The sequence below is a fragment of the Sorex fumeus genome, unplaced genomic scaffold, assembly GCF_029834395.1.
Source record: "Sorex fumeus unplaced genomic scaffold, SorFum_2.1 ptg000034l, whole genome shotgun sequence".
Taxonomy (NCBI): Eukaryota; Metazoa; Chordata; class Mammalia; order Eulipotyphla; family Soricidae; genus Sorex; species Sorex fumeus.
Genome location: NW_026606091.1, coordinates 8836923 through 8849097, shown reverse-complemented (window position 1 = coordinate 8849097; position 12175 = coordinate 8836923). Strand labels below are relative to the sequence as shown.

Genomic DNA, 12175 nt, shown 5'->3' with positions numbered 1-12175 from the left:
TTTTGGGGTATCTGGAAGTCTGAAGGCGCCATGAGGCTGCTGATGCACTCGCCTCACAGGTACAGATTGACCTGCTGGCAGCACCATACCCCCTGTTATTTAGCTTTTATAATATCTATTAGATGAAAGCATTTTGTTATTGTACCTAAAGGTAGTTATGCAGCACAGAAATTTCTTGATTAAAAAGAGCCTAAGTGTTCTTTTCTTTGACGAATCAAGTCCAGCTGTAATGCTGCAAATTTTCTTTATAATCTAAATTTTTATGCCTCAGTAGGAGAAAAGAGATTGTCATTAAAAATTATTAATCAGGGTTGAAGTCATCTGGAATTAGTTCACCAGAACAGAAAGTAACAAAATTGAAGTATCGCAGCTTATCGATTTCACTGGACAAAAAGAATTGAGCATCTATTAAACCGAATGGTATACATCCCTAAATTCTCTTGAAAAAAGGAGCAGAATCTCATTCCTTCCCTCCTTGCATCTTCTGAAGCATGCAGTTCACATTCCCTAGGTTAACTCCCACCCTTTTTTTTCTTCCTGGACACGTCTATTGGCATGGAGAGAGAGGCAAGAATTTTGCTCTTAAAATTGATGGTTATTTTGAGAGTGTTCAAGTCGGGCCTGGTACATGCTTGTGATCTTGTTAGGTATTTGAAGGATGGCAAATAAGACATACAGACACCTGAGTTTACTGCAGCATCACTGTTCTTTTTTCTTTTGACTGTAAGCCATTTACATAAAATGATAGTGATTTGGGGATTTTATATATTTATGGTAGTTTTTAAATTATAGACATTAAATGTAATATATAATTAAGGTAAGGTAAAGGCCCTCCCGTTGATCGTCGATTTGCTCGAGCGGGCCCAGTAACGTCTCCATTGGAGACTTTGTTGTTACTGTGTCTGGCATATCGAATACTCTCGGTAGCTTGCCGGGCTCTCCGAGAGGGGCGGAGGAAAATATTTTTATGTGGCACACTGTAAAAACATCATACTTTGGCTTATGGAAGCCTCCCTTGAAACTGGCTCAGTCATTCAGTAACTTTTGCACTTTTGTTTCTTTACCTAAAAATGCTAAAGACCCAGGTATGTGGGAATTGTAACTGAAAATTCCAGGTTTAATGGAACCAGGAATGGGTGACTTCCCCCCATCTCCCCCTTTTTTCCGGAAGCTTGGCAGTCATACCCACAAACTGAGGCTGGCGCCATATAATCTCATTAACAGCCATGATTTAGAGACTCAATGTAAATCTCTCAGAGGAGAGCCTAGAAAATATGCCATAGCCATGCCACCAGACCCCATGCAAGGTTGTTTCATTCTGGGCAATCTGGAGGGGCCAGGTGAGGTCCCTCCCCTCCCCAATGGAGCCAGGCCTGGCAGCTGAATACCTCCAGAACTCAATCTTTACCTTGCTCTCAGCCACTCTCCACTTGCTCCAATATACCAATAATAGCACACCACATTGGATTGAGAAGGTAATCAATTTTAGGGATATATCTATATATATATATACACACATAAACACACACAAGGCTCAACTTTAATAACATGTTACTAATCTCTTATAGAAGGGCTTAATGACTACTGGGTGAAATTCAATAATCTTCACATATAACAATCTTAACACATTTTTCTCTAAGAAACCTTTTTTGACTTATTTTTAGTCGATTATTCATAGCAAGCAATACAAAATAAATTATTTCAGTTATGCTTTGGGGGCAGGGTTTGGGGTTCATAATGAAAATATGGTGGTGGGAAGGTGTAATGGTGGTGGTATTGGTGTATGAATATTTAATATAATGTTGCGAACAACTTTTTAAAAATACAAAAATAAAATTGACAACTAAAATATATAAAAGTTTCCTAAAAAATAAAAAAATGATAAAGAATCTCTGAAAAACCATGATTTCACATGTTTTCACATGAACACAAAGTGGCAAATTATTCAATTCATTCTCTCTCCTCATCCCCATTATGAATTCCCCCAAGAAAACTGAAATAGACTACTTCCTTTCTCCCTCCCTCCCTCCCTCCCTCCCCCCTCCCTCCCTTCCTTACTTCCTTTTTTCTTTTTGGGGGTAGACCATACCCAGCAATGTTTAGGGGTTACTCCTGGCTCTGTGTTCAGAGTGCCAGTGCTCAGGGGACCATATGCAATACCAAGAATTTATTTGGGTTCCACCATATGCAAGGCAAATGTGTTACCTCCTGTACTAAATTAATTCAATTCCCTCAAGAATATTTAAATGTATTGTTGGATATTGACTCAAGAATGTAAAACTCAAGGCCTTTACATCCTTGCTTTTTCCTAATAGTCAAAGGGAAAATTATATCCCCACTTCAAAATCACTGGATCTCCTTCAGTCAAATGTTAGTCGCTCCTATCCTTAAAGATTCTCTCTCTCTCTCTCTCTCTCTCTCTCTATACATATATATATATATATATATATATATATATATATATCACTTTGGGCCACACTTAGCGTTGCTCAGGGCTTACTCCTGACAGGGCTCTGGAATGCTGGGGATCAAACTTGGGTCAGTTGCATGCAAGGCAAGCACCCTACCTTCTGTATTATAGCTCTGGCTCTGATTTTTTCTTCTTTTGTGTATTTCCATTTGCTCTTTCTAGATAAACTGTATATTATCCTAGAGATCATATCTTATATTATCCTAAAGATCTATATGGACCTTAAATACTCAGTGATATTTATTCATTGATCATATGAATAAATGAAAACTTATCTCATTTAGCTTTAAGTGTCTTATTACAGTTCGAATCAGTGAAAACTGGCAAGAAACAGCTTCCTTTGTAAAATCCCTCCTTTAAGAGCAAAGATATATTTTGGGCTGATTGAAAAAAAAAAGAGGACATTACATCTACATTCATAAAGCACTTATAAATCCTAATAAACTCTGACTAGTAAACCAAGACTTTTGATTTAAAAAAAACCCATAGCAGTTTAAATGGCGATTTCCCCCCATCAAGTTTGATTAAAAAAGGAAGACATTATGCTCTTCAAATAGCATGTTCACCGTCACACTGTATTAGAGTTGGAATGCTGCAGGAACTGGCTCATAGAATGTACACACTTCATTGGCAAAGCTACAGTAGCAACTACATAGCCTAGGCTTTCAATTTTGTTAGCAGAGGTAACAAGGAAGGGTTACTAAAGAGGAAAAAGCCCATCAGTAAGTACCATAACTCAGTGTGGGGCAAGAGTCTCTGGACCCCAAACTTTAGAAGCTCAATCAGGTAAAACCCAACACAAAACAAATAACATTCTTCACTGCATTGATTTCTGGTGTTTTAAGATGTTTGGGGGTTTATGCAACCACTAGTGAGATAAAAACCCACCTGGGCCTTTCTGAAATTTGAGTGGAGAAGCACCAGACCCTATGCTATGGAATACAATCAAATTGAGATGTGAAAATACAAATATAAGGTTTAATTATTTTTCTTGAATAAATCCATAATGTGGATATGGATATGTATACATGGTATGTAATTACTTGTATTTTTCATATTTTCACTATCTTACCCTACAAAAAGAACATTCTCTTGGGGAGAAGGCTACCATATATTTTCTAATAATTTATTAAAAATGACAAAAACAAAAAGCATTTTTCTTTTTTACTCTTTTTTTTTTTAAATCTTCAGTGGAGAAGAGAGCAGAGAATATTCTTGTGAAAGCAAAAGGAGTGATAATTTGCAAGATGGTTGAATCCATCTCTGGGCAAGATTATATGTTGGGTGTTGTCCCAAATATTTCTGTTATTAAAAAAAAGTTTTATGCCAGAACTGTCTTAGACTCTTTAATCAGGGGTTCCTACGTATGGGAGGTAATATGGTCTAAATATTTGTGCACCTCCAAAATTCATGTTGAAATCTTAACTAAATCAGGGAATGATTTTGGGAGGTGGCTGCATGGGACTTGTTCTTGAAGGTGAAATTCATGTTTGAGACAAGTGCCATTGAAAAAGGGACTCCAGAGATCAGGTTCATTCCTTCTGCCAGATGAGGACAAAGCAAAAGGCTATTGGTCTGAAACCCGGATGAAGATCTGGATCATGCTGGTACACTGAACTATGGGCTGCTAGAAATAAGAAAACAACTTTCTGTTGAACATAAGATACTATTTTGTGGAATTTTGTTAATAGTTTCTTGGATGGACTAAGGCAAAGAGGTAGAGAGGGAGTGGCAGCAGATGTGGATTCTAGGTGGACTAGGTAATACATATCCTGAAATTGCACGAAAAAAATTTGCACGTATGAGTTTTTCTGGAGGAGGGCATCTGTAATTTTCCTCTGCTTTTCAAAGAGGGTCTTAATGTGGAAAGAAGTTGTAGCTATGTTTGACTACTTTCCCACTTTCTAATATTGACATTCTTTGTTTTACAGATCTTCATCAGACTGGAACCTAAGGGTTAGTAAATCAGAATAGCTTTATTCAAGGTCACATTCTAAGTGCTAGAACCCAGTTCAAAGTGATCTCTCCCTGGTTCCCAATTCTTTCCATTGAAAGGTCCTAAAATTGGGATAAAAATGGGTTTGCTTATTTATTTATTTATTTATTTGTTACTGGTTTGGGTTTTGGAGCTATACCTAGCAGTACTTAAGATTTACTCCTGGCTCTTTGTTTAGGCATTAACTCTTAGCAGTGCACAGGGGACCATATGCAGTGCTGGGAATAGAACCAGGATTGGTCATGTATACGACAAGCATCTCCACCCTTGTACTATCTTTCTGGCCGTAAGGTTTTACCAGTACATATTTGATGGAATCAGGGAAGAGAAAAGAATGGGTAGACAGTCATCTCAAAGAGACCTGCAGCCAGCCTTGAGTGTTTACCTAGGATCAGTAGCTGGGTATTCTCAAGCAGCTCTCCATGGAGATTGGCTGCCCTGCAAGTGTACAAGCCCTGATGGGAGAACGACACGTCTGTGAGCAGCAAGGACCCCTCATGCAGATGGAGAGGAGAGCCCAGTTTGCTTTTGTTCCTGAACCAAGTGACTTCAGCTTCAGGTACACCTAAGAAGAAAAAAAAAACCCATTGAACGAACACATTCAGGTGACCACGGAGAGACATTTATAGTACTTTGGCAGCCCTGACAGGGGTTGCTCTACAGGAAGCATCTGCTTGGGCGTCTTCTACTATGCTTTGGCCAAACTAAATAATAACCTCTGACTTCTCAGTGTCTTCAGATTCTTCGCTGTTTTAAAGCTTACACTGATGAGGCAGGAAGAGGGAGGTCAGTTAAGAGAAGAGGAAGCAAGCTGTTCACAAATGAGACTTGCCAAGTGAAAAGGGAATGCCATAATTCTTTTGAAAAAAAGTATATTAAAAGATCCCAGAACCTCATCTACACATTAATTAAAAAGATGAATAACTAAGTATATGAAACATAAATTATGTTTTGTGATAAAGCCAGACAAAAAAAAGCACATACTAGAAAATTCCATTTCTCTAAGTAAAAAAAAAAGCAATAAAACAACCAAAAACCCCCCAAAACCTAGAACCATCATTTTATACTGTTAGTCATCAAGGAGTTGGTTTCCCTGAGACTGGAAAAGATGCTGGGCCATAGGTAATCCTATTTCTCAACCTTGGTCCCATTGCTATATGTATACTTTTCTGTGCATGTACTTAAATAAAAAGTCAAAATCTATAAAACACATACATGTAAATTAACAAAAGATGCTAGACTCTTATCAGAGTTTACGCCACACATACAACTATATTATTTTGAAGACTGCATTTTCTTAGGACAAGAGAACACAAAACTATGTATTAGTAGCACCACAGGAAAATAAACAAACACAAAAAAAGTGCATCGTTCTCTCCAAGTTTTTTGCCTGATAGAGATGGACAATGTGTGAATGTGAATAGGGATGGGATATTTGACCTTGGAAATCGGGCCTCTAGCAGTTTGATCCTATTTGTGTCCTTCCCCACACTTGAGGTCATAAGCCTTACTGAGATGGGAGCAGGAGGTGGGGCTTTGGAAGCATTTTGATCTAGGGGAGGTCTCCGAAAGAAGCTTCTGATGGGCCAATGCCCTCCGAGGAGACTAGTGAGCTCTCTCCTTCTACCATATGTGGATAAAGCAGAAATATAGTTGCTTCTGAGTGAGTCAAGAGTCCTCACCAGGGACCAGGATCCCCTATTTCAATCCTTGGGATTGCATGAACTGTTTTTCCTTCCCCAGCACCACCACGATGACTGTGATTTTCCCTGAGCACTGCTGGGTTGTGGTCTTTACACCCCAAAAAAGTCCTCAGCAGGAACTGAATGAGCTAAGCACCTCCATCATGAAAGTCCCAGTCTCTGAAACGGTGAAAAGTAAACTTTGTTGTTTAATCTTTCCAGCTTATGCTGTTTTATTATAGTATCCTGTGTAGACAAAGGCAAGGGTGTTGCATTAATTCCTTTAAAGGTTTTTCCTGCAGCTGACATGCAGGCACACAGGCCCCATCTTTGGCTACGCATTCTGAGATGGACTGGTGAGGAAGCTCTGAATGAGCAGGGAGACAGAAAGTCTGCGGTATTAATCCACAAGTCTGCAGGGAGCAGAAAGAACCTTCTCCATGCACCATCTAGCCTGCTGACTCAGCTCAAAAAGTTTACTTGGAGAACACTTCAACACATATCCAGGGCAGAGCTAGCTGGTCAGATCCCAGTAAACGCTGCTAAAGCCAGAAGGAATCAGAGTGAGACCATTTGTCCTTAGCTTTTCCTGAGTTGGGGATGGATTTTTTTTCCTTTAGGGACAAGGACTGAGTGCTCTTCAAGGTAACTGTTGAGGATAAAGAGCCCTTTAAGAAACAACTTCTTATCTGTTACTTGTCAATGAATCTGGTTTAAGAAAATATCTACCAGCCGTCCAATCAGTAGCATCCAGCTCAACAACCCTCATTATGGCTCCTCCTTAGGTTCTTGCTGTTCCTGAGTTCTCTGGCAGGAAGTAAGGTGAGGTAGGAGAATCTCATGATTCTTCATGAACAACTAGCTACTTTGTCTGAATTCAGTGTCTCTTGGCTACTTTGATGTATTAGAGATTTTTTTTTTTTAGGCCTATCTGGCGGCCAAAGCATTTTACTAGTTCTCTTATGCAATTTACTCATAATTCAAGGTGAATCACTAGGGAAACGAGGACACTGGATGGAGGAGGCAATGGACTGCTGACAGGGTTGAGGTGGGATAATCTTTGATTTCTGTCCATCTGCAAGAAGCAAAACTGTGACACTTGATGCTCAAGTGCATGAGAAAGGCCAGCCTGGCATGGTCCTTAAATATACCTGGGGGAAAGATGTAGGTGAGCAGCAAAGGAGCTGACTTTCTATTGCAGCACCACTAGGGAGAGCAAGAGCATAATAATAATGTCTGGGCATGCCAACCTGATTTGGGGCCCTGAGCTCAATTTTTCCTTACACACACACACACACACACACACACACACACACACACACACACACCTATCAAAGCATTCAGAATGTTTCTGAAAAATGAGTTGGAAAAACAAAACATCTAGCCACTTCTCTTTTGAAAGCACAAGGGAAGTGGGAGTCTGCAAATAATTTTCTACAAGGCATTTTCTTTTTTTGCAGGTGGCTACTTGCAAAGATTTTTTGCAGGATTGCCCACACTTGCCACCTTCAAGGAAGAGTTATAATAGGGCTTACTAGTATGAGAACCCTAATAAAAACTAAGGCTGTTCTAGTGCAAAAGAGGCAGAGCAAGTGGACTAAACCAAATGAATCCAACAGAAGAGAATGAGTAAAGGAATGAGGAAGTGGACACTATCTCCATGACTTAGTTGCAGAGTGTCAACTAATAATCATGGGACTCTCTCCATATAAACCCAGCAGCAGGACTCCCTGCTCTCATCAGTATCACCTTCTCTGCTCAGGGTCAGTGGTCCTGCAGAGCAGTCATACGCCAGAGAAGCAGAGATGAAGCAGGAGAAAGAAAATGTGAGGGATGGAGGGGGAGGAGGAGGGTCAGGGAGAGGATCCAAGGAGACATTTATTAACATTCCCAGAAGTGAGTTAAGTTTCTTTCATTACTCTCAGCCTCACACCCCCATGCAAATAATTCAATTTATAAGACGAGACAGAACATTTTAACAAAAGGGTTGATTTTTCAGGTGAGAGAAGTGGGAGGAAACAGAAACATTTGAGATATCAAAGGTTAAAAGAAACCTCCAGTTTCTATAAAAGTGTCACAGAGTGACAGTGCTAAGGGGAGAGAAATTCTACAGCCTTTGTTCTTAATCAGCAAATCTCTATTAGACTCACTCTAATGAATGAATCTGCATATTAATTATGAATCTGCATAATAAACTTGCAGGTGAAGAAGATGTTGCTATTTCACTTTTTGTTGTTTTTATTGTTGGGGGGAGGGCTTCCTGCCTGATATTATGACCCTCACACAGAAGATGGCACCTAAAAGATGCGTTTGAGTCTTTCTGGTTCTTCCCTGACTGACACATTACAAACATAGTCAATAAAAGGGAAGAAAAAAATCAAGGAGGTAACAGGGATCCTTCAGAAAATGTTTGAGTATGCCAGCGACTCTCTTCAAAATAAACAGCCATACACTCCTAATATTGACGTTTAGCACATTGGTATATTGAATACATACTGGTCAGGAGATACATTATTAATTTTAACCCCAAATCTATTAGAGGAAAAATAACTTTCATTGAACATTTCCTATAAGACAAGCATTTTTTAAACGATCATGTGTTTGCCAGTAATCCTATGAGATGGTATTATTCCAAATTTCACTGATGAGAAAAGTAGAACTCAACAAGATTAAAACTGCCTAAAGTGAAAATAGCTTGAATTTCTGAATGACTACAGAGCGATAGAGCCCCTTTCCAATGCTATATTCCACTCCTTGACCTTTCACTTAAAAAAAAAACAGGATGGTGATTCAAGCTTATACATTTGATTCCACTCATCCCCAACTTAACAAGTACACAGTGTTGCTTGCCATCCTGCTAGACTTACTATAAAAGATCTGAATAATGGCACACATGTTCCTGAATTGTTGAATTCTTCAATTTTTTCTATTCTTTTTGGTGTGTTTGGGGGCGGGGGTGGTCCCAAGCTGTGCTCATGTCTTACACCTGGCTCTGTGCTAAGGCATCAATCCTAGTAGTGCTCATGAGATCATATGTTCAGATAGCCATATTTGGTGCCCGGAATCAAACTCATGTATGTTGCATGCAAGACAAGCATCTTACCCAGTGTACTATATATATCTCAGGCACTAATGTTTTCTTCTTTCATAATGTACATGCTATCACTTGTGACCCTAAGACTGTGGTGAGGAGTGAAATTTCTAGAATACATGTGTAGCTTTGTCAGTTCTCTTCTTGTCATACTGTACAATTTGTTTTTCACCCTAACCTGTTGTGATGTGATAGTTCCTTCAGAAAAAAAAAGGTCTGAAAGAAATGACAGAAAATGTACTTTATCATAGAACAAAGTTCAAGGCTATGTTGTTGACAAATTACTTGAATAGGTTTTACACGCAAGACTCCTGGTATGCTTTGTGTTAAAAAGGGAAAGGAAAAGGACAGGTCTTACTTTTCGCCCTTTCTGGCCTATCCTATCAACAACACAATGCTTTCCCTGTTGCCTGAAAAGATCAATAAATGAGCCTGGTCATAATGGGCTGTAACTTAATATGATTATAAGATTACTGCCTTTAATCTTCATGCAGCCGCCAGGTTGAGTGGTGCTATAAGATTCTCTTAGAAGTCCCAGACAGGATATTTCTGTTATATTTGGAAAGCGGCTCATGACATGGCAGCTTGTCAACATCTTATGGTAGAGCATCCACTGAAAGGTGCACCATGACAGGAAGGGCTCTAGAAGCTTTTCTGATGACTTGGTGCAAAAAAGCGGAGGAATGTAATAACTCAGATATGAGCCCTGGAAATTATTCTAAAGAATCACAGAAGCCAGGAAAGGAGATGTTTTGCATTCTACATTTCTCCATGCTGATTGTAGTAGGTAATGAAAGCAGTTCACAAAACCTGTTTCCTTCTTCTCCTAGGTACTCAGCTGGGCTATACTTCCTATCACTTGTGGGTGTTAGTGAGCAGGAGACTAAGAGGGAACATGAGGACAATAGTGTGTGCTTCCAGCTGTGGTCTTTGGAAACCATCCTTGATGCTGTGTTTACTCACTACTGGGTGACAGATTAAACTGTGAGACTCTGGAAGGCCTAGGTTCAACATAGCTGAGAAACATCCTATGACCTAAATAACTCTTTGGGGCAGTTGACCAGGGATAATATTTGGGGTTTTAGGAAACAATAATAATTTCTATTGTGTTTGTTTCTTTATATATTGGACTCTAATATGATTGGAGTCTATCTTATTCTAAATAATATACTGCTCACCACGGATTCTTCAATGATTGGTTTCTACATCATAAGTTCAATAATTTTCTCGTATATGTAAATCCTTCAAATTTTTCCCTTGCTCTTAGGATAAAATCCCAAATTGTACCATAATGCACAAGAATATGCATGACATGCATGATGGTGTCCCTGCCTGCTCCCCTCACCCACCTCTCAGTCATGCCAATCTCTCCTTCCTACCTCACCCTCCCTTCCCTTCACTCCCCTGCCATACCAGTCATATTTCAGAGCCCAGAATGTGCATGTTCATTCTACCTCAGACCTTTGCACACTTTATTTGGAGAAACCTTCCCTCCTCCTCTAACTCTTATCTCTCCTTCAATCTTCTGAACTCATATACTACCAACATATAACTACAAGAATTGGACCTTTTAATTTTTTTCTTTTGGGCCACACTCAACAATGCTGAGGGGTTACTCCTGGATCTGAACTCAGGAATTACTCCTATCGGTGCTTGGGAGTACCATATGGGATGCCAGGGATCGAACCCAGGTCAGCTGCGTACAAGGCAAATGCTGTACCCACTGTACTATCACTCCAGCCCCAGATTGGATCATTTTCTAAGACAAAGTCTAATCATTCCTATCGGTGCTTGGGGGTACCATATGGGATGCCAGGGATCGAACCCAGGTCAGCTGCGTGCAAGGCAAACGCTGTACCTACTGTACTATCACTCCGGCCCCAGATTGGATCATTTTTATGACGAAGTCTAATCATACTTATTGCTTAGTACATTTTATGTTTAAGAATGGAAAATAACCCATGAGCCTGAATTTTTTAAAGTAAATGCATTCATGTATAAAAGTTAAAAGTTTAATAAAAAACTGCTAACAACTCAAACATCTATGAATGAATTACTCTTTAAATTATGCAATATTATCAAATTTATGGCCATTTATTATTTAATAAGAATGATTCACATTAGCCAAAACATTTAGTCAATCTCTCTCTATATATACTAGTGGATAACTGGATAAAGAAGTTGTGATATACATACTTCATGAAATACTACTATGCTGTTAAAAAGATGAAACTATGTCCTTTAGGACAAAATAGATAGACCTTGAGGTAATTATGCTAAATGGAGTAAGTAGGGAAGTTAAAACAATTACAGGATGATTTCACTAATGTGTGGATTATAAATAATTAAAGCAAACTAATGACCAAAATCAACAAAATTTACTTGTATACTTGGTAAAAAACATGGTAGATAGCGGAGGTAAAAAAGATCAGAATAAAAGAATGAGTAGAGTGTCTTTTTTTATGATGACGAGGTCTTAAAATCAAGGTTGTGAGAATGGTGAGTCTAATACATATATTTATTAGTATAAGTCCATAATAGTATAAGCCAATAATAGTAATTTAAATTTAAAAAATATGCCATAAAGTGCCCTAAAATTCACCTATGACAGCAAAGTAAAAGTAATTCCTCTATAATTCAGCATTACTACTATCAGGATTTTGAATGAAAACTCAGTACAAGGTAAATTCACAGCACAAGGTTAAGTTCTGATTCTGAATAATCAAAATCAGACCCCACACATAGTGAATAAAATCCTTATTTAGGATAAAAACCACAATGACAAATATGTGGAGATTTATTTTAGTTATTCATAATTAATACAAATGGATTCATGTTTAATAAGCTAGGTAATATGTCTGGGCAGCAAAAATCAAAACAAAAGTACCCCAAAAAGTAAAAATCAGAAACTCAACACTGGACATAATATTTCAGTG

At 38.7% G+C, this 12175-nt stretch overlaps 1 protein-coding gene across 2 annotated transcripts in view; it reads right to left on the bottom strand.

Moving 5' to 3' along the window:
* ADAMTSL1 (ADAMTS like 1) overlaps window positions 1–12175 on the bottom strand; it is a 454178-nt gene that overhangs the window by 75453 nt on the left and 366550 nt on the right. For both annotated transcript variants that reach the window (XM_056117099.1, XM_056117100.1), the window contains one exon: window positions 4852–5031. In XM_056117099.1, the coding sequence (XP_055973074.1) occupies window positions 4852–5031 (180 nt within the window). The remainder of the gene's footprint in view (window positions 1–4851; window positions 5032–12175) is intronic.